The sequence below is a fragment of the Lathyrus oleraceus genome, chromosome 6, assembly GCF_024323335.1.
Source record: "Lathyrus oleraceus cultivar Zhongwan6 chromosome 6, CAAS_Psat_ZW6_1.0, whole genome shotgun sequence".
Lineage (NCBI taxonomy): Eukaryota > Viridiplantae > Streptophyta > Magnoliopsida > Fabales > Fabaceae > Lathyrus > Lathyrus oleraceus.
Window position 1 is genome coordinate 387,811,496 of NC_066584.1, and position 21,941 is coordinate 387,833,436.

A 21,941-nucleotide genomic window follows, 5' to 3' on the forward strand; every position below is an offset into this window, starting at 1 on the left:
ATGATAATAACACTTGGGAGCTTATCGAGAAACCTGTAGGGGCTAGGTTAGTCAATTGTAAGTGGATTATCAATGTTCAAGAAGGAATTGAATGAGTAATGTCGAAGTGATTTAAGGAAAGATTGGTTGTTAGGGGGTTCACTCAGAAAGAAGGTGTTGAATTCAACGACGTGTTCTCATTTGTTGTAAATCACAGATCCATTAGAATATTGTTAGCCATGGTGGCAAAGTTCGACTTAGAACTTGAACATATGGATGTAAAGAAAGCCTTCTTGTATGGTGATCTAGATGAAACAATCTCGATGAGGCAACTTGAAGGATATGCAGAAAATGAAAGGAAGATCATGTGTGAAATATGAATAGGTCGTTATATGGCCTAAAACAATCTCCTCGACAATGGAATAGGATATTTCGTAATGGTATAAGATTCATGGTTGCATGAGTTCAAACGATCTACTAAATAAACCTACATCCTTTAATGGAGAGGGGTATTCTTATTGAAAAGAAAATATGAAATTCTTTATAGAGGGGATGAATTATTATATATGTCGGGCCTATGTAAAAAAAAACTAATCCCTTTGTTCGCACAAATCTAGTTGATGGTGTTATGGAAAACAAACATATAGAAATTTAGAGCAAAGAGGATAAAGAAAATGTGAATTACACTTTGAAAGCTAAAAATAATACCATTACCCTTTTCGATATTGATGAGTTTTTTCGTGTTTCTCACTATAATTATGCAAAAGAAATGTGTGACACCCTTCAAGTTATCATGAGGGTACAACCGAGATAAAAATGAAAAGAATTAACACATTGATCCATGAGTATGAATTATTTATAATTAAACCTCAAGAAAATATTCACAACATGGACAAATGATTTATTCACATTATTAATCACTTAATAACTCTAGGAAATTTTTTTCGAAATGAAGATTTAATTAACAAATTTCTTAGATACCTAAACGCAATTGACAACCTAAAGTCACTGTGATTTTTAAATCTCAATACTTGTTTTTTATGGATTTGTCTTCCTTTTTTAGAAAATTGTAGGAACATGAGACACAACAAAAAAAGACTGGTTATAAATGAAGAAGTTGACAATAAGAAGAAAAACAAATATGCCAACGATTCAGATATTTATAAAGACATGAATCTATTAGTCGAAAAACTTAAGAAATTCGTGAGGAATATTAAGCAACTACATAACTTTCAACACAAAAATGAAGAAAGAAGTTTTTTCTTTTCAACATGCTTCCAATGCGGGGGGAAATGTCGTATTAAACAAATGATCCTTAAACACATAAGAGAGCTGAAAATTCAAAAGACTTAGAAAAGTAACAAAGAAGGCATATATAGCTTTAATTGATAATGATATGGACTTCTTCAACGTGTTTGAAGAAGGAAGAAGAAACAAATGTCTTTCAACAAAATCTTATGAAAAAACACGAAGACAACAAAGTAAAAAATCTAACCTCCTATTTTACTTACCACAAAATCCTTCTTATAAGTAAAAAGTTAAATACTGAGTCAAGCAAATTAAAAAATATTATTTCTGTCTCTAAGTCAATTATATTCTCTCTTGAAAAAAAATAAAAACGTGTGAGAAAATAGACAGTTTTAGAGAAAAACAAAGTCTTTTAATTCAAAAATAGTATTTCCTTCTTCTTCATCTTTGGATGAATATTTTGACGAATCTATCATGTGCAAAAATGCAATACTTTAGAAAATAAATTTTTTGATTTGCATAACGGATTTGATAAATTTATCAAAGAGGGAGATAACTTGAATCTCATTCTAGATAATCAAAGAAAAACTTTAGTAAAGATGGTCTAGGTTAAAAACCAAAAATTACAAAGATAAGTCATTTAGTAATATTTAACATGTTAATAAGATCTCGTCCCTATGAGAAATGTCATGGAAATAACATAAATAATTATTTTTCTTACTTCTATGATCACAACTCTAATTGAAAATTTAAAACAATAAAACTCTTTTACTAATTTCAGAGATGGAAAATTGGAAATTTTAATAAACTACTTTCACATGATGTTTATCTTTGAAGTAAAAAGGACAAATTGTGACTATGACATATGAGAATATCTCATATTCACATGGACCATTTGAACAAATTGGTTTGCAAGGAATTAATAATTGATTTTCCAAACTTTTATTTTGAAAATAATTGGTCATATCATGTACTCCAAAAGGATAAACAAGTAAAGACCTTCTTTAAATAAATAAAAAATATATTTTTACAAATAGACATTTACAACTCTTGCATATGACTTTTTTTAGCTCATTCAGAACCATGAATTTTAGAGAAAATTGATATGACTTTGTTATAATAGATGACTATTCTTGCTATACCCAAACACTTATCTTATCTCATAAAAAAGACAAGTTAGTTGCATCCATTTGAAGTGATAACTTAGGTGAATTTCAAAATTTGCAATTCGAGAACTTTTGTATTTAGAATAGAATATATCATACTTTCTCTTCTCCGCAGACTCCTCCAACAAAATATAGTGGAAGAGGAAAAACATATCTCTTTAAGAGCTCATGAGGACGATGCTCAATGAAACCAACATTCCTAAATATTTCTAGACAAATGCAATAAACATTGCTTGCTATGTGATGAATCATGTCTTAATAAGACTAATTATAAAGTTGACGCCCTACCGAATTATACAAGGGAATGAAGCATAATATTTCTCACCTTCGCATTTTCGGATGCAAGTGATTTATCCTTAATAACAGGAAGGATTACCTTGACAAATTTGACGCTAAAACTAATGAAGGATTATCCTTAGGATATTCTTCTAGTAAAGTTTTAAAAAAATTTAATAAAAAAACTGACTATAAAATAATCAATTCATGTTACCTTTAATGAAATTAACCTTAAATTAGTAGAAGTAGAAGTGTTTGGTTGTGCATGTATTCTAAAGAAAAGTTTCTTAGAAGGCCAAGATCAAGACAAAAATCAAGATAAAGACTAACCTAAAGACAAAGATCATACTGAAGATAAAAATAATGATAAAATCAAATAAATAAATAAATAAAATCAAGATTTACCTAAGGAATAAAGAACTACAAGAGAACATCCAATCTAAATCATAATTTGGGAGATTTCTGAGGTGGTAACCACTTGACACTCATTTACTAGGGCATGCAACGTTATGGCTTTTGTTCCGTAAATTAAGCCAAAGAACGTCAATGAAACTCTTATTAATGAACATTGATCTCTTGTTATGCAAGAAGAGTTAAATCAATTTGAGAGAAATAATGTTTACGAACTTGTTCCTCGACCTAAGACAAACCTAGAGATTGTGATCAAATGGGTTTTTCACAACAAACTTGGTGAAAATGGAAGTGCTTTAATAATTAAAATAAAGTTTGTCGCGAAATAGTACAATCAACAAGAAGACATAGATTTCGATGAAATATATGCTTCTATAGCTAAATTAGAAGGCATAAGAATGCTTTTTTTTTACCATTTTCATGCATTTTAAATTTCAAATTCTTTCAAATGAATGTATGGTTACATTCAAAAGGGTGTCTATGTTAATGAACCTCTTGGATTTTAAAATTCTTCTTCTCTTAATCATGTATTTAAGCTGAAAAATACTATATGATTTAAAACAAGCCGCATGAGTTTGCAATGAATGTTTAAGCAAGTTTCTACTATAAAACAATATTTGTAAAAGAAAGGTTGATACAATATTGTTCATTAAGAAATCTAAAATTATGTTTTTTATATGTATGTGCACAATTTCAAGAAAACTTTAAATAATCACACTTCACTACCGTCAAATGCATTATAAAGTATCTCACTAAGTGAAACTTCAAATAATCACACGCATTGTAAAGTATCTCACTAACACATCACTAATGACACTGATTGTGCTTTAATTGGATCCTCTGTTCTTATTTCATGGATTCTAAATTAGATCTAAAAAATAGTAGTGGTAGATGTCATTTATATCTAAAAAATACTAGTGGTATATGTCATTTATTTAGGAAGTCACTTGATATCAAGTCAAATTTAAATAATGTTTTGGAGAGCTCAGTTTAGTCTCTTGGTGATGCTACCTCTCCTTGTTATCACTTATTTCTCGTCTTTTAAGGAAGAGTTGTCTTACACATGCCGTGCAAGTGTCGGATATTAGGATGTGTCTGACTTAGGAAGAGTCCTTTAACTTAATTTAATGTTTCGCTTTAGTCCCCTAACTAAAAAACATTACAAATTAGTCCCTTAACTTCACTTCCATTATCCTATTTGGTCTCTTCCGTCAATTTCTGACCAAAAATCGTTAAGTTCCGGTGATGTGGCGTGACACTAGGCCATTGCTACAAATCTGAGTCAGCATGATTTTGTTTTAACCTCTAAAAACAAAACCTTAGCAGGTTAAATAATCTATCTGATTTTAACTACATATGCTAACTAAGATTTGTACGTTTTTTAGTTAAGAGTCTAACTTGTAACGTTTTTTTAGTTAAGGGTCTAACTTATAAAGTTTTTTTAGTTAATGGACTAATACAAAACATTAAATTAGGATAAGGAACTTAGTGATTATTGATTAATTATGCCTAATTTTAATAGTTTAGATGCTTTATATACGATGATGACCATAAGTTTAGATATGCAGAATAACAACATCAGTAATAACAAGGACAACTGAACAAAGGAAGTCAAATTTTCAATATAAGCACATTAATACAGAGTACCATAGCTTTGAAAAGAACCAACATTCTGGGGCCTTATTGTACCACACCAAGAATACATCAAATGACATATTCTAGCTATTTAAACCCATCCAATTGTATTTGATTTACAGAAGAACTAATTATCTCACAGAAACTGAGCCAAATATTTTAGTAACAGCTTACTTAGTCTCAGATGATGCTTCGCCTTCCCAAAAGGCAGTTGGCTTCCCAGTTTTGGAAACCGTCTTCAGAACTGTATCTGGTTCAACATTTCCTTTCACTACCACTTTCTGTTCCTTCAAATCAATGTCATATGATTCCACACCTGTAAACAAAAGAACTAGTTATTATTCTATAATGTTTCAAGGGAATCCTTGGTTGATACACGGTTATTTCATTAACTTTAATAAATATATCAAGATTTAAACAATAACTGAAAGGTTTCTTCGATATTTTGGAAACTTGGAGTTGAAATAGAGATAAGAAGCACAAGACAAAGACAAATGTTGTAAAACAAAGTTCATGAAAATCATTTCAAAGTCTAACATATCTAAGATTCTAAATCATAATACCTAATACAGGAAAGAAGAACATACAGTGGGAAAAAAGGGTGCATACAATATAACAAACTTGCAACTTCCAAATTGAAAATAAACACTGCACTCGATACTACTATTGATGGTCTTTTTGGTATCTTTTAAATATGAAACCAAAACACAATCCACAGGCACAAAAACCGTCTTTTAAGAAAGAAGAACATTAACCAAAACTTAAACGTATTTAACATGATAACAGTGTTGTCAATTGCGGACGGCGGTCCATGACGGAGAGCCAAAATCCCACTGTACCGGCCGCTATGCGGCGCCGTTATAGCGGATTATGGGGGGAAAAACCCAAAATATCGGTCGATATTTACCATTGTATATCCGCTATAGCAGCCATGGCGCCACTATTTGATACACTGCATGATGATAACATCAAAATGTTCTACACTTCAATCAACCCTAGCAATAGAGCTCGGGCCCTCATAAAGCATATTGTAAAAGAAAGGAGATGAGGATTCAGAATTAAAGAAAAACAGACACGCATTCAGAACCGAAAACTGCTGAGAAATATGTCAATCTGACAACACATCTGGGTTGCAGAGCAAAAATTGCAATAGCTGAATAGCATGATAATTAAAAAGATATGTCTCGGTGTCCGACACCAGCACGACACATGTCAGAAAAGTCAAACAAGTGTTGGAAAAGTCAGACAAGTGTCCTCCAAAAAAAATTGATTTTTTCTTTGATTCATCACTCTTTAAATTGGTGTTGAACACCCATATGACACTTATACAACAATGTCAGAAAATTTAAACATGTGTATCAAAAAGAATTTGTTTTTTTCCTTTGTTTCAACACACTCTATACATGGTATGACAAATATCACACACTTCTAAAAGAGTTAGACATTTTTAAAAGAGTTAAGCATGTATTGAAGAATAAAAGACGTTAGCTTTGATTAGGATATTTTTAACTCTTTGAATAATAGATGGATAAATGAAGCTCAAATATTATCATATACATATATATATAAAGTGGTGTCGGTCTCCAATGTTTTTGACATTATCTGTGGTGTCCGTGTCGTGTCCTGGTGTTTGTGTCGGAGTATACTTCATAGATGGTTAATGTGTTACCTAAAAAGCATTCAATCTCTCCAATGCATCATCTCTAAAAAAACATACTAAATGAGTCTTACCACGTTAGAGGTATACGGAGTTTCAACCTCCGTATGGAAATGACTCGTCTCAGCCCGGAAACCTGTTGGGCACATAAGATGGGTTTTCCCCTCCCAACCGAATATTCTCCATACACAAGACCCAGGGATCGATTCAATCCCTAGCCACTTGCTTACAGGTCTCAAATCCCTTACCACTTGGACCAATCCATTGTTGGTTACCTTAGGGCAGTCATTGCTAATTGTGCAATGGTATAATGTAAGTTACAATTACATTAGTAAGTTACAGCCATGTATGTGAATGCATGTAACAAATAGGGAACTTAACGGAAATATAGTTTAGTCTAATTTTGGGTAAGGAATTGAAAAGGCAAAACATGGAAGAGAAAACTGAACACTCTTTCATCCTTTGTCTCAAGAAACTTCCTATGTTGTACTGTTGTACTATGTGTTATCGTAAATAAATGAACTTCTGTTGATACACTGTCACAGAAAAGGTTTCTGATCTTACTACAAAATTCTCTTTTTATCTCTAACTAATCCTAGATTACATACCAGTTCTAACATATAATCAGAATTATAAAGCAAGGGATTAAATATACCATCCAATTTTCCCAGAACTCTCTTCACTGCTCCAACACATCCTTCACATGACATACCAACTTTGAGAACAACAGTCTGCAATCAAAATGAAAAAAATATCATAAAATTGATTAAAAAACAATAATTAATCATCTTAATTCCTAAATAATCCTAATAACACTGAGTAATCACATCCTTCATTTAGTTTAAGAACTCCCAACAAAAACAAAATCATAAGCCTTATTTTTTCACAAATCAAATAAAAAGAACAAGGAATCTGGGGAGAAATTTGTAAAATTAGAGGCAGATAACAAAACGAGATTCAACAAGAAATTGAATAAAAAAAATACGAGGAGAAACAGTGAAGGTAAGGATTGAGGTTCACCTGAGACATGATTATGACTTAATTGAGACGCGAAATGAAGAGATAAAAGTCAAATTAGAAGGATTCGATGTAGATTGCGTTTGAGGGTGTTTGGTTTTTATAGGGATAAGAAAAAACAATTTGCAGAGATGGTGAGAGAAAAACGAGAGACAACAACGTTGGGTTGGGTTGGGTCGAGCACAGCACAGCTTAAACTACACGCAAAAATGACGCGCTCGTATGCGATTACGTCTTCAATTGTTTTTTTAAAAATAAACCATCGATTTTCTGTTACTTAAAAAAACCTTAACCATTGATTTAGACATTTAGTGAAGTGGATCTCTCCGATTTTTCGACCAAGTTCATGATATTTGTTGTTACTTACTTTTGTTTTTACATTTTTGGTTTCACGTTATATATGATTTTCACATTATATAGAATACTTTATGTGCATTAGTCACCCTTATGTTAGTATATAAAAAATTATTTGAGGGATTGAATTGAGATTTTAAGATTGATGGAAACTTTTTAAAAAAATTTAAAAATTTAGATTTAAATTTACTTTTCGTCCTTAAATAATTGTTTTCTCTATTATAAAATCAACGATTTTAATCTCTTAATTTTGATGACATTTGAATTTTTGTAATTTCTTTCATTTTTGCATACGTGATAATAATGATTGTGATAAAAAAATTATTTTTAATTAACTGGTAAAGATGACTAGGATATTCTAATATTTAATAATATTTTTAACTAATTTAATATTTTAAATATTTTTTAGAGAATTAATAATTTAATTTATTATTTATAAATTAATTAATTTAAATTTTGGAAAAGCATTAAGGGTCTAAAGAAAATCATTCAGTTTTCAAATACTCACTTTCATCCTAACCCACTTATGCAATATCATATATATGTTCAAGCTTTATAAGCCTTTTTATAATACTAGTAGAAACGATGTGGGACTTCCATGTTCAACATAGTGCATTTTATCGTGACATGTTTTACTTCCAGTATCCTAAGTCTGCATGATGGGCATCTTGTGATTCATTCGACCTGGGTGGGTGCTTATTTAGTATGATTATTTTCTATTGTCAAACACTGCAAGATGCACTGCCGATACATATGTTGAGAAATAAGTGTGAGTTGTGTTAAGAAATAAGTGTGAGTTCTAAGTCCCACATTATTTAGAAAAGTGGAGGTTGAACACTTTATAAGTAAGAGGGCTTATACACCTATCACCTTAAGGTTTTTAGTAAATATCTGGTATCTCTCACGTGTTTGGGTAAGTCTTTGACCTTTATGTGGATGTTTGACCCAATATGAATGCTTTCCCCTCATGAAAAAGCTTCCGCTTGAGGGGGAGCATTGATATGGACCCACACTTGAGAGGGAGATTATTGAGAAACAAGTGAGTTGTGTTGAGAAATAAGTGTGTGTTCTGAGTCCCGTATTGCTTAGAGAAGTGGAGGTTGAACATTTTATAAGTAAGAGGATTCATACATCTATCACCTTAAGGTTTTGGATAAATATATGGTGTCTCTCTCACTTATTTGGGCGAGTATTTGATCTTTAGGTGAATGTTTAACCCAACTTGAATGTTTCCCCGTCATGATGACCCATATGTTGGTGTAAGCCCTAGAGGCCAATACTTTTGGTACTTGTATCGAATTATTTATTAATAATAAAAGGCATTTTCTTTATTATGGTTGATTAATAAAGTCCCTGGAATAGATAGTTCGTTTAATGTATTAAGTGTGACTTAATCATGAGAACACATTAAACATAAGGGCACTATTCTTAAAGTATCCGTAGTCGAGCTTTAATATGAAGTGGGATAACATTAAAGCATTAAGACTATTATGTTTGTAGACTGATGATCACATCTCATGGATCATGGATAAAGAGTTATCAAGTCTTGAACATAGGTATGAATATTAGGAGTAATATTTATACCGGATTGATCCGCTATGAGAATACTATATAGAAAGTTATGCAAAGTGTCATAAGTTATTCTCATGGTGATAATAGTGTATACCACTCTTCGACCTGAAACCACTATGGATCCTAGATGTAGAGTTGAGTGCTTTATTACTGATCCAACGTTATCCGTAACTGGATGACCATAAAGACAGTTGATGAGTACTCCACGAAGCATGCTGAGGGACATGAGTGTCCTAGATGGAATTTGCCAATCCTGCGTAACAAGATAAATGTCTATGGGTCCAATATTGAACTGGACAAGGGTGACACGGTCTATACCTTGTGTTCAATATAGACATAAGGGTAAAGGGGTAATTATACACATAATTATTATCACAGGAGGTTTTGTCAGATCACATGACATTTTCGTGACTTGGGTAGCAGTGATGTGTTGCTAGATACCGCTCACTGTTTATTATGTTAAATGCGTGATTTAATATAATTGCCAACGCCGCGAAACCTATAGGGTCACACATAAAGGACGGATTGATGAGAGATAGAATAATTAAGGAACATCGTAAGGTACGGTGCACTTAAGTGGAAACGAAATATGGTAAGGTACCAAATACTTAAGTGATTTTGGCATATTATGAGATATGGGCAAAATACACTTAAGTGGGCTTTTTGGCTTGAAGCCCACACAAGTGGTTCTATAAATAGAACCCCTTGGGTAGAAGCATTGTCACTCCACTCAGACAGAAATTCAAGTAGAGACTTGGAATTTTGTTTCCCTCTTTCTCTCACTCAAAGCCTTCATTCATAACAGCTAGCACTGCGATTGAAGGAATCCGTTCGTGTGGACTGAGTAGAGACGTTGTCATCGTTCAACGTTCGTGATCGCCCCGTGGATCTGTATCAAAGGTTTTGATCATTATCAGAGATCTGCACCAAAGGTTTGAATCGCCACAAGAGGTAACAATTCTATCACTGATCATGCCCATTCGTAAGGATCACTAAATGGAGAAATTTTTAAATTCCGTTGCGCCATGGATGGCAATTCTCCAACAGTGGTATCAGAGCCACTTACGAAACCATGAATCTGATATCTGTTTTTGTTATGTAATAATATGATTAAAACAGAATGAATCAAAGGTTAAATTGAGATCGATCAAGTTACATATATGTGATATATGTAACCCTGATGCAAAATACATTATATATGATATAATGTTCTTGTTTCGTTCATTCAAAACCTCGATGATTGTTTTCCTTTGAGCGATCAATGGTCGTTTGCTTCTTGATCCGACATTAGTATGGTGAAGCAATGACGTGTTGATCAATCATACTGAATTAACAATCGAGACGTGTTTGACGGTCTGAAATTGGTGCATTAGGGTTAGTGACGGCACAAGGATTGTGTTGTCAGAGAGTTATGCGATTGGGGTTTGAACGCACAAGAGTTGTGCTTCCTAAACACTTTTTGGAACAGTGTTAACCGGTTAACGCGTATGGTTAACCGGTTAACGGAATGCGAAATAAAATTTTTGAGTTTTTTTAACAGTGTTAACCGGTTAACGCATATGCTTAACCGGTTAACGCAAGGCGGAAAACAGTTTTCCAAGACATTTTCAAACAGTGTTAACCGGTTAACACATTTGGTTAACCGGTTAACGTAAGGCAAAAAACAATTTTTTTCAGATTTCAAAACAGTGTTAACCGGTTAACGCATATGGTTAACCGGTTAACGCAAGGAAATTTTCACCCATTCGGCTAACTCAGTGCTTTAAAAGTGTCAAGTGTTGATACGAAAAGCGACATCGATTTTAAATGAATTGTTCATTAAAATGTGATGATCGGTCGTCGAAATTTAATTTGATTTTAATTAATTAAAGGAATTAATTATAATAATAATGAAGTGTTTATTATTGTCTTGTGGTGATCGGTTATGGCCCTAGTTTTCCTTTGTTTTGTTTTGGGTTTTAAAATACGACCTGCGTGTCGTGCCTCTCTCTTAATCTCCCAAATGTAACTTCTTTTCTCATCTCACTCCCTCGTATGTAAAACGAGTTTCTTTCATGTAATGTAATGATATGAAGAAAGCAAAGAAGTCAGTGCCAAAGGAGGACAACCTTGAAGATCTTGCTTGGAGAAGCTTAGATCGTTGTAGGTTAGCTTAGGTTCTCTCATTGGCTTGGGAGAACAATTGCGCTAGGGGCCATAACTGTTTCATTTTGTTTGTATGTATGTTGATGCATGTGAATGTATGTTGATGCATGTGAGAGACGGTTTATATGATAAACAAGCCGGTGAGATCAGAAAATTGCAATTCCCTCAAATTAAATATTAAGTTTATGCTTTCCAAGTTTTAACACTCATCAAGACTAGTAATGGATAATGTAGGTTTCGCCTACGCGAGGTGCATGATCTATATATTAGTAAGGTGCGATGGGATAATTGTAATATCCAACTGTTAAAACAATGGGTCAAACTTAACTAAACAAATTATAATAAGATTATATATATGTTTAGAAGCAAGAGTTGGGAATAATCCATATGATGGATTAGAATAAGGAGTTATTCACCCAACTGAAATTTTCGAGAGTTGTATGAGATACAATTGGAAGGAGTTCCTACCTAAAATAACCTAGTTTTGTGTAATCCGCCTACGCGGACTTAGAACGAAGTGAAATATGGATCTCGACCCACTAGAAAATCTTCCAACGGGATTTTCCGAATCAGATGATGAGGGTCATTTGTTTTGAGTAAAATAGTGGGAGCATGTTTAATTAAAGGCCTAATTAAATATGTCAATGATACTTATATTTTCATTAATCCTTGTGTAGATTACCATGACAACAAACACCTCTAACAACATATTGCGATCAAACCTTGACAAAGAAAAATTGTCTGGGACAAATTTTCTGGATTGGTACCGAGACATGAGGATTGTCCTCAAACATAATAAAGGGAAAGGCAAGGAAGTTGCCAAACCCAAACCCACTAGTGCTACTTTGAAGCCTAGTGGAAGCATAGAAAAGGAAGGCGCCTGCTTCCATTGCGGTAAGACCGCACACTGGAAGAGGAACTGCCCAAAGTACCTGGAAGATAGGAAGAATGGAGTAGAGACTCCAACTTCAGGTATTTTTGTTATTGAAATTAATTTATCTACTTCTGCATCGTGGGTATTAGATACTGGATGCGGTTCTCACATTTGTACAAATGTACAAGAACTAAAATGGAGTAGAAAATTGGCAAAAGGTGAAGTCGACCTACGAGTTGGTAATGGAGCAAAGGTTGCTGCCTTAGCCGTAGGAACTTATGAATTGACTTTACCTAGTGGTTTAATAATTCAGTTAGAGAACTGTTATTATGTACCAGCAATTAGCAGGAATATTATTTCCGTTTCTTGTTTGGACAAGTTCGGTTTTTCATTCATAATAAAGAACAATTGTTGTTCAATTTATTTGAATGATATATTCTATGCAGCTGCACAAATGAACAATGGACTATATGTCATTGATCTTGAAATGCCTATTTATAACATTAATACCAAAAGGATGAAACCTAATGAGTTAAATCCAACTTACCTTTGGCATTGTCGATCAGGCCACATAAATGAGAAACGCATTTCCAAACTCCATAAAGATGGACTGTTGGACTCTTTTGATTATGAATCATATGAGACATGCAGATCTTGTTTAATTGGAAAGATGACAAAGTCTCCATTCACAGGAAAAGGTGAAAGAGCTAATGATCTTTTGGCCCTCATACATACTGATGTATGTGGTCCACTGAACATATCAGCCAGAGGAGGTTTTCAGTACTTCATCACATTCACTGATGATTTCAGTAGATATGGTTATGTGTATTTAATGAAACACAAATCAGAGTCCTTTGAAAAGTTCAAAGAATTCAAGAATGAAGTACAAAACCAACTAGGTAAGAATATTAAATCTCTTCGATCAGATCGAGGTGGTGAATATTTAAGCCTAGAGTTTGATGACCATCTGAAAGAGTGTGGGATCATATCCCAACTCATTCCTCCTGGAACACCCCAATGGAATGGTGTGTCTGAGAGAAGAAATCGAACCCTGTTGGACATGGTCCGATCCATGATGAGTCAAGCCGATCTTCCAAACTCCTTTTGGGGACATGCGCTGTTGACCGCAGCTTACACACTTAACCGTGTTCCATCCAAAAAGGTTGATAAGACACCATATGAGATATGGAGTGGTAAGAGACCACATATGTCTTACATGAAGATTTGGGGTTGCGAAGTTTATGTGAAACGACAAATTTCAACTAAGCTTGAGCCCAAATCTGACCAATGCTTATTTGTGGGATATCCTAAAGAAACAAGAGGGTATTACTTCTACAATCCTTCTGAGGGCAAAGTGTTTGTCGCTCGAACTGGAGGTTTCCTAGAAAAGGACTTTATTTCCAAAGGAACCAGTGGGAGGAAAATAGAGCTTGAAGAAATTCAAGAATCACAAAGCATCGATACACCTATGGAGGAATTAGAGCAGGAAACACAAATGGTTGTGGAAGAGCAACCTGCTCAGGTAGAACAAGACCAGCGTAGGTCATGCAGGATACGTCACCTACCTGAGAGATATGGATATCTCATAACAGATCAAGGTGATGTATTACTCATGGATCAAGATGAGCCTGTGACCTACCAAGAGGCCATAACTGGTCCCGAGTCTGAGAAGTGGCTAGAGGCCATGAAATCCGAAATAGATTCCATGTACACGAACCAAGTTTGGAACTTGGTAGAGCCTCCTGTAGGAGTTAATCCTATAGGATGCAAGTGGGTCTTCAAAAAGAAGACTGACATGGATGGTAAGGTACATACCTATAAAGCAAGACTGGTTGCAAAAGGATATAAACAAATTCATGGGGTTGACTATGATGAAACCTTTTCACCAGTTGCAATGCTTAAATCTGTTCGGATTTTACTTGCTATTGCTGCATATCATGATTATGAAATATGGCAGATGGATGTCAAAACTGCTTTCCTTAACGGGAATCTTCTTGAGGATGTGTACATGACACAGCCTGAAGGATTTGACATACCAGAAGAAGCCCATAAGATATGTAAGCTACAAAGATCAATCTATGGATTGAAGCAAGCTTCCAGAAGCTGGAATCTTCGTTTTGATGAAACGGTAAAACAATATGGATTCATCAAGAACGAAGATGAGCCTTGTGTTTACAAGAAGGTTAGTGGGAGCATGATCGTGTTCCTGGTGTTATATGTAGATGACATATTACTCATTGGAAACGATATCCCTACCCTGCAACAAGTAAAGACTTGGTTGGGGAAATGCTTTTCTATGAAGGACCTAGGTGAAGCAGCCTATATATTAGGAATCAGAATCTATAGAGATAGATCACAAAAACTGCTTGGCCTAAGTCAGAGTACATACATAGACAAAGTGCTGAGACGCTTTCATATGCATGATTCCAAGAAAGGATTCATACCTATGCAACATGGCATGTGTCTGTCAAAAACACAATCCCCTTCAACTAAGGAAGAAAGGGAACACATGAATAAGATTCCATATTGTCATACCCCGATTTTGGTCCTAAATTTTTATGTTTGTTTGGCATGCTTGGCCTAGCTTTACTTTGGATTTGTATGAGGATTGTGATTTTGATCCAAGGTCATGGTGTTGTGATTGTGGATATATCTATGGTCTGGGCCATCTGAACAACCAAGTTTCTTGTGTTTCAAGCCACTTTCTAGTCATGTTATTGGTTCATGGATACTATGCCAAAACCCTAACCTTATGGTCTCATTTCATGGTTCCGTTCACTACCAGTCAAGTTATTTTCTTTTCAAGAGTCAAACATTCAAGTCATGATTAAACCAATTGTGAAACCAACTTCAAACCATTTTATTAATCCATTTCAATTTTATTTCATTACATTTGATTCCATACAAAAAATACACAAAAATTGACACTTTGACCAATTGTTGACTTTGGTCAACAGTTGACTTTTTGGTCAACTTTGACCAAAGTCAACCCAAATTCCCTAAACCCAAAAATTTCCCCATGATAATTGATTCATTATCCATTTACACAAGAAAATACAAAAAAAATGCATTTTTGACCAATTGTTGACTTTGGTCAACAGTTGACTTTTTGGTCAACCTTGACCAAAGTCAACGCAACCTCTTTGCATCCTAAAATCCTAAGTCTTCCATCATGACCCTAATCCTCGTTCCATGCTTCATGTCCATGTTGGCCTTGATTTTACTTTGTGGATTTGGTTTCTTCACTTTAATGCCAACTTGGTCATGCCTTAAACTTTGAAGTTTCTTGCCTCCTACTGCATTTGCCTTGCTGCACCAACTGCTGCAATACCCAATCCTGCAGCACACTTGAGCCAAGCCTTGCAACAGCACCATGACCTGACCATTGTAACATTCCCATATACATTTGGCTTTAAACTCACAATAATGGGAAAAGCATATGAAAGTTGCAGCAGCTAGGACCCAAACCTGCAGGAATCAATTGGCATTATATTTTGAATCTCAAGCAGGCCATAAGTTATTGGAGAAGGTTAATTGCTAACCAGTTTGAACTTTCTTACAGCAAGCTGCGAATATTCCGCACCAACCTGTTTTGGCTCTATGGATTTCTTGCTATCAGTACCTGAACCCTCCATCGATCCCTGCCCACAACAGAAAATAACAATCAAGCAGGAATTGGGTGCAGTATGCCTAAAGGCCAGACATGCATCATTTGAAACTCCAATTTTGGTTTGTATTTGTATCTGACCATTCAGCATCTTCATCAAAATGAAGTTCACCATACTACTATGCTATAGTGGGAGTTCCTCTCTAGCTTTTCTCAACAACAAAACCTAGCAGCAAGCAACTATTGGGACCATCACTGAACCCAACTGGTCCGAATCCTGCAGAACCAGACCAAATGCTAAACTGCAGGGACAGGATTAAGGCAATGGACAAACCTGCAAAAACACATGCAACCACTTCACAATTTAATTTATAACCATGGGACAAATGCATAGTTCGCCATTAACATAGCTATGGCCACAACAATTCAGAATATAGGGCAGCATAACAATTCATAAGTTAGCCTACTCATTCAATCCACACAAGTGCTAATAACCATGGACACAGGAAATAGGCATGGATGGATTTTAGCAGCTTTAGGTTCAGATAGATTGCACATCAGTGCACAAGCCAGATGAAAGTGGCAACCCAAACCATGATGTTATGCTACACATACCTGAAACCTTTGGCTGTATGATAAACCTGATTAAGTCAAGATGAGTTCCACAATTCAACCTTAAAACCTGCAGTGCACACGACCACTTGACTAAATCCTGCCAGCAAAATCATTGTAATGTCCAAACCTGCATCAACATGAACAGAAGCAGATCAAATGTGCTAACAACAATGGACATCACAAGTAATCACAAGCATTATGTTAAGCAGAATTGGGATTTGACAAGCCATCAATCTAAACCTACAAATTGTCATAACCTGTAACAGTTTCAATAGGTGACTAACCTAATTCCATGTAATGGCAATTCACACTTAGAACTTCACCAAACTCATTCACAAAATTCAATTCATTGACCAAGTTGGTATTAAGAAGAAAAACCTGTTCAACAGGGCAATGCAAGGCCAATTCAACAAGGTTGCAGCAAACCATGCTCACCATTCTTTTACTGCGGTAAAAAATAAGGGGGGAACACATTAATCAGTCAATTTGCAAAACCTAAAGTGCAAAACCATTAACCAACAGTCAGAGGGCAAAGTCCAAAAACATCCCAAATTGATATGAGGTCAAAGCAGAGAAGAAAGGATACCTTTTCTTGAATCTAACATGGATAGGGTAATTCTGTGTCTGAGCATCCAAAGTGCTTTGCAGAAACACTCCTTTTGAACAGCAAAGACCCCATTGGAAACCCTAATTCACAGAATATAAAAGGAGAATGAATCAGTAAACAAAGGAACCGAGAGGCGGAAAAGAGACCAAAGAAAACCCTAATCCAAGAAGAGGAAAGCAACAGAGACCTAGAGGCGAAAATCTGAGGAAGAAAAAAACCTAAAACCCCAGAATCAATTACCTGGAGGCCAACTTCTTCGCGTCCTTCACCACCACCGCCGTGACACTTTGTAAGTACTTCTCTTTCTTTCTTTTTATCTTTCTCATGTGCTTGTTGTTGAAAATATTGTGAGAGCTGAGAGTGTTTGAGAGGGGTTCGTTGAGAGCGAGAGAGGGATTCGTGTGAGAGACGGAAAGATGCGAGTGAGATGCTGAGGTACGAGCGATTGTGAGATTGAGAGAAATGTGAGGTTTGGCGTGAGGGAGATTGTGAGAGTTGATGAGCGTTTTCGAGAGCGGAGAGAGATTTCATTGAGGTTCTTTGTGTGAAGCAGATGGGGAGGACGAGGACGATGAAGCTGCTTCTGTGTTCTCCGTTTCCATTTTCTTGTTTTTTCTTTTTTTAATTTTTTATTTATTTATTTAATTTAATTAGTTTTTAACACAAAAAAAACCATAAAAAATGTTTAATTTGTTTTTTTATTTTAACTCTTTTTTATTTTCATCCCGGTTTATCTATTCAACGTAGCAATACAATATTAAATAATCCTAAGTGGTCTGGTGGAGAAGGGCAGTGTGTATGTTCTTGAGTGGGGTGGGTTCAATACTCATGTGTGACCTTTTTTGGCATTTTATTTCTTTTAGCTATATTATTTTTTCTTTTAGCATTTTAGTTTCTTTTTATGTTTATGCCTTTATTACACTCATATGTTCATTTTGTTAATAATGTAAAGTTGTTGTATTTTAATTCAAAACCATTTTAAAACTATAAAAATCATGTTTTTCTCGATTTAATATCGAGCCCATTTTTTACACCCTTGTAAGTCGATTGCTTTTTAAGCATCGCCATCGACCTCACATAGCTTACTCTTGGGCTTTCTTACAATGAGCCGGTTCCTTTGCACTTACACTCATACCTTGTTTAATGCTTTATTATTTCATTCTTTGATTATTTGATTCGATTATATACTTGTTTATATCTTACTTGTTTGATTAACTGTGGCCTACTTGTATGGTGTTTGAGGCATATATTTATATTGCTTGATTGCCATGTCAACCCCCATTCATAACAAATGTATCCCTCTCCCATGAAATGTATAATATTCTTTCATTCTTTATTCATCTGCTAATACAAGAAATAGAATGAACACCCGATCACCATTTCAAAACAAGACCAAAAACCCGATCCAACGTCGAGTGATCATTTTTCAAAACCTAACAGAACCAGCACGTATTCATCCACCCTTTTGTAAGTCGATTGCTTTATGCATCGCCATCAACCTTGTAAGTCGATTGCTTCTTGCATCGCCATCAACCTTGTAAGTCGATTGCTTCATGCATCGCCATCTACCCTTATCCCTAACACTTCTCCTTGCTCCATTCGTCGATTCTTGTTCCGATTAGGTAGCACCCATTAGATAGAACCCTTTGTATGATAACATAGTTGGAATCCCCATTTCCTTTGCATGCTAACATTAGGTAGATATTCCCATTTGTAAATCCTAACACTTAAGTACACATTGCATGACAACTCTAGGGCAGAGTTTCCCCACTTCTAGACCTTTCCGAGCGTCTCCGATCTTGTGGCATGTAGTCTGTTCTATTGCAAAGAGGTAACTGCCTAAGACTCGATTCAGCGAGCTGCGACACCTACTGCTAGGACGTGAACACATTGCCCACTCTCCTTTGACACAACTGGTGTCCTCCTTTTGTAAGTCCATATTCAGATGGCAACCTCTATGAGGGGGAACTACGTCGCCCTGATTCTCATACCAGATGAGGTACGTAGGCAGGAGATCGTGCGAGATCTCTCCGGGCACCCTTTTCCTTTTTTGTGTGTGTTTGCTTGACAGTTGCTAGGCTCGAGTTCCCGACTCCCTAGTAACTTGTTGCTTGTTTCTTCTTATGTGTGTTAGGATATGGATGTAAGCCCAGCGATTGGCATTCCGTATCCTATTGTCGAGTGCTTGGAGTCCGGTATAAGTCCATCAAGTGGCATCTGGTTTCTAGTGTGGGTTTGTTTGGTTCGGAAGCTGATGTAAGTCCAGCGATTGGCATTCGGGTTCCATGTTTGCCTTTTGTGTTTTGTTTTGTTTCGGCGTGCGTGAGCCGAACTACGGCAACTCTGATTCTCATGTTCAGATGAGATACGTAGGCACAAGACGCGATGTCTTGCCGAGTTTGACTAACGACTAACAACTAATCCTTGTTTGCTTTCGCCCTTGTTGCGATCCTTTCTCTCGCCCTCGTTGCGATCGAGACATTCCCTTTCTCTTGCCCTAGTTGCAATCGAGACCCTCATTCCCGTAGTTAGTTTGAACTACGTTTTGCTCTGATTCTCATTCCCGATGAGATACGTAGGCATAAGACGCGATGTCTTAGCGAGCACACATCTCTTTCACCCATAGGTACCCGAGCTACGACGACTCTGATTCTCATATTCATATGATATACGTATGCAGTGGATGCGACATCCGTGCGAGTCATTTCTTTGACCCCTTTCTTTTAGTAAATAGTACATTAGATAAACACACACCCTTTAGACAAGAAACAACAAGAGTGGATCCCGTAGAGTACTACGGATGCGTAGGGGTGCTAATACCTTCCCTTCGCATAATCGACTCCCGAACCCAAGATTTGGTTGCGAGACCTTGTCTTTTCCTTTCCTTTCTCCAGGTTTACTTCGAGCGTTTCCTTTCCCTCCTTTGGGATAAATAACGCACGGTGGCGACTCTTCTGTCATCTTTTTCTTTCGCCGGTTGTTTTTTCGCACCTCTGTATTTTTCGGGTTGCGACACATATGCATCTGCAATAGGATCTATCATGTATGCCATGTTATGTACTCGACCAGATGTCTCGTAATGTTTAAGTGCAACGAGTAGGTACCAATCTGATCCTGGTGATGCCCATTGGGTAGCTGTTAAGAACATCCTTAAGTACTTGAGAAGGACTAAGGAATCATTCTTGATATATGGAGGTCAGGAAGAGTTGGTTGTAATTGGTTACACTGATGCTAGCTTCCAGACAGATAAGGATGACTTTAGATCGCAATCTGGTTATGTGTTTTGCTTGAACGGTGGCGCTGTGAGCTGGAAAAGTTCAAAGCAAGATACAGTTGCTGATTCTACGACCGAGGCCGAGTATATTGCTGCCTCAAGTGCAGCAAAGGAAGCTGTTTGGATCAGGAAGTTCATTAGTGAACTTGGCATAGTCCCTAGCATTGTGGATCCCATTGGTCTCTATTGTGATAACAATGGTGCTATCGCACAAGCTAAGGAGCCTAGATCTCACCAACGATCCAAACACATACTTAGGCGTTATCATCTCATTCGAGAGATAATAGATAGAGGAGATGTGAAAATATGTAAAGTACCTACAATAGACAATATAGCTGACCCACTGACAAAGCCTCTTGCGCAGCAGAAGCATGATGGCCATACTAGATCAATGGGCATACGGGGTATGTCTGATTGGCTCTAGTGCTAGTGGGAGATTGTTGGTGTAAGCCCTAGAGGCCAATACTTTTGGTACTTGTATCGAATTATTTATTAATAATAAAAGGCATTTTCTTTATTATGGTTGATTAATAAAGTCCCTGGAATAGATAGTTCATTTAATGTATTAAGTGTGACTTAATCATGAGAACACATTAAACATAAGGGCACTATTCTTAAAGTTTACGTAGTCGAGCTTTAATATGAAGTGGGATAACATTAAAGCATTAAGACTATTATGTTTGTAGACTGATGATCACATCTCATGGATCATGGATAAAGAGTTATCAAGTCTTGAACATAGGTATGAATATTAAGAGTAATATTTATACCGGATTGACCCGCTATGAGAATACTATATAGAAAGTTATGCAAAGTGTCATAAGTTATTCTCATGGTGATAATAGTGTATACCACTCTTCGACCTGAAACCACTATGGATCCTAGATGTAGAGTTGAGTGCTTTATTACTGATCCAACGTTATCCGTAACTGGATGACCATAAAGACAGTTGATGAGTACTCCACGAAGCATGCTGAGGGACATGAGTGTCCTAGATGAAATTTGCCAATCCTGCGTAACAGGATAAATGTCTATGGGCCCAATATTGAACTGGACAAGGGTGACACGGTCTATACCTTGTGTTCAATATAGACATAAGGGCAAAGGGGTAATTATACACATAATTATTATCACAGGAGGTTTTGTCAGATCACATGACATTTTCGTGACTGGGGTAGCAGTGATGTGTTGCTAGATACCGCTCACTGTTTATTATGTTAAATGCGTGATTTAATATAATTGCCAACGCCGCGAAAACCTATAGGGTCACACACAAAGGACGGATTGATGAGAGATAGAATAATTAAGGAACATCGTAAGGTACGGTGCACTTAAGTGGAAACGAAATATGGTAAGGTACCAAATACTTAAGTGATTTTGGCATATTATGAGATATGGGCAAAATACACTTAAGTGGGCTTTTTGGCTTGAAGCCAACACAAGTGGTTCTATAAATAGAACCCCTTGGGTAGAAGCATTGTCACTCCACTCAGACAGAAATTCA

At 35.9% G+C, this 21,941-nt stretch overlaps 1 protein-coding gene across 1 annotated transcript; it reads right to left on the bottom strand.

Annotated features, from left to right (window-relative positions):
- Nucleotides 1-4,678: 4,678 nt before the first annotated feature.
- LOC127091360 (copper transport protein ATX1) lies at nucleotides 4,679-7,663 on the bottom strand. Its single transcript, XM_051029983.1, has 3 exons — nucleotides 7,393-7,663; nucleotides 7,028-7,103; nucleotides 4,679-5,031 (listed from the first exon to the last, which is right to left on the bottom strand). Exons 1-3 carry the CDS (start codon nucleotides 7,399-7,401, stop codon nucleotides 4,886-4,888), a joined length of 231 nt encoding a protein of 76 aa, XP_050885940.1. The 5' UTR covers nucleotides 7,402-7,663; the 3' UTR covers nucleotides 4,679-4,885.
- Between the last annotated feature and the right edge of the window lie 14,278 nt (nucleotides 7,664-21,941).

Excerpts from the sequence above, each read along its gene's own strand:
- LOC127091360 (XM_051029983.1), bottom strand. Across the intron at positions 5,032-7,027 it reads AGTTCTGGGAAAATTGGATG|GTGTGGAATCATATGACATT; the intron begins GTATATTTAATC and ends TTTTGTTTACAG.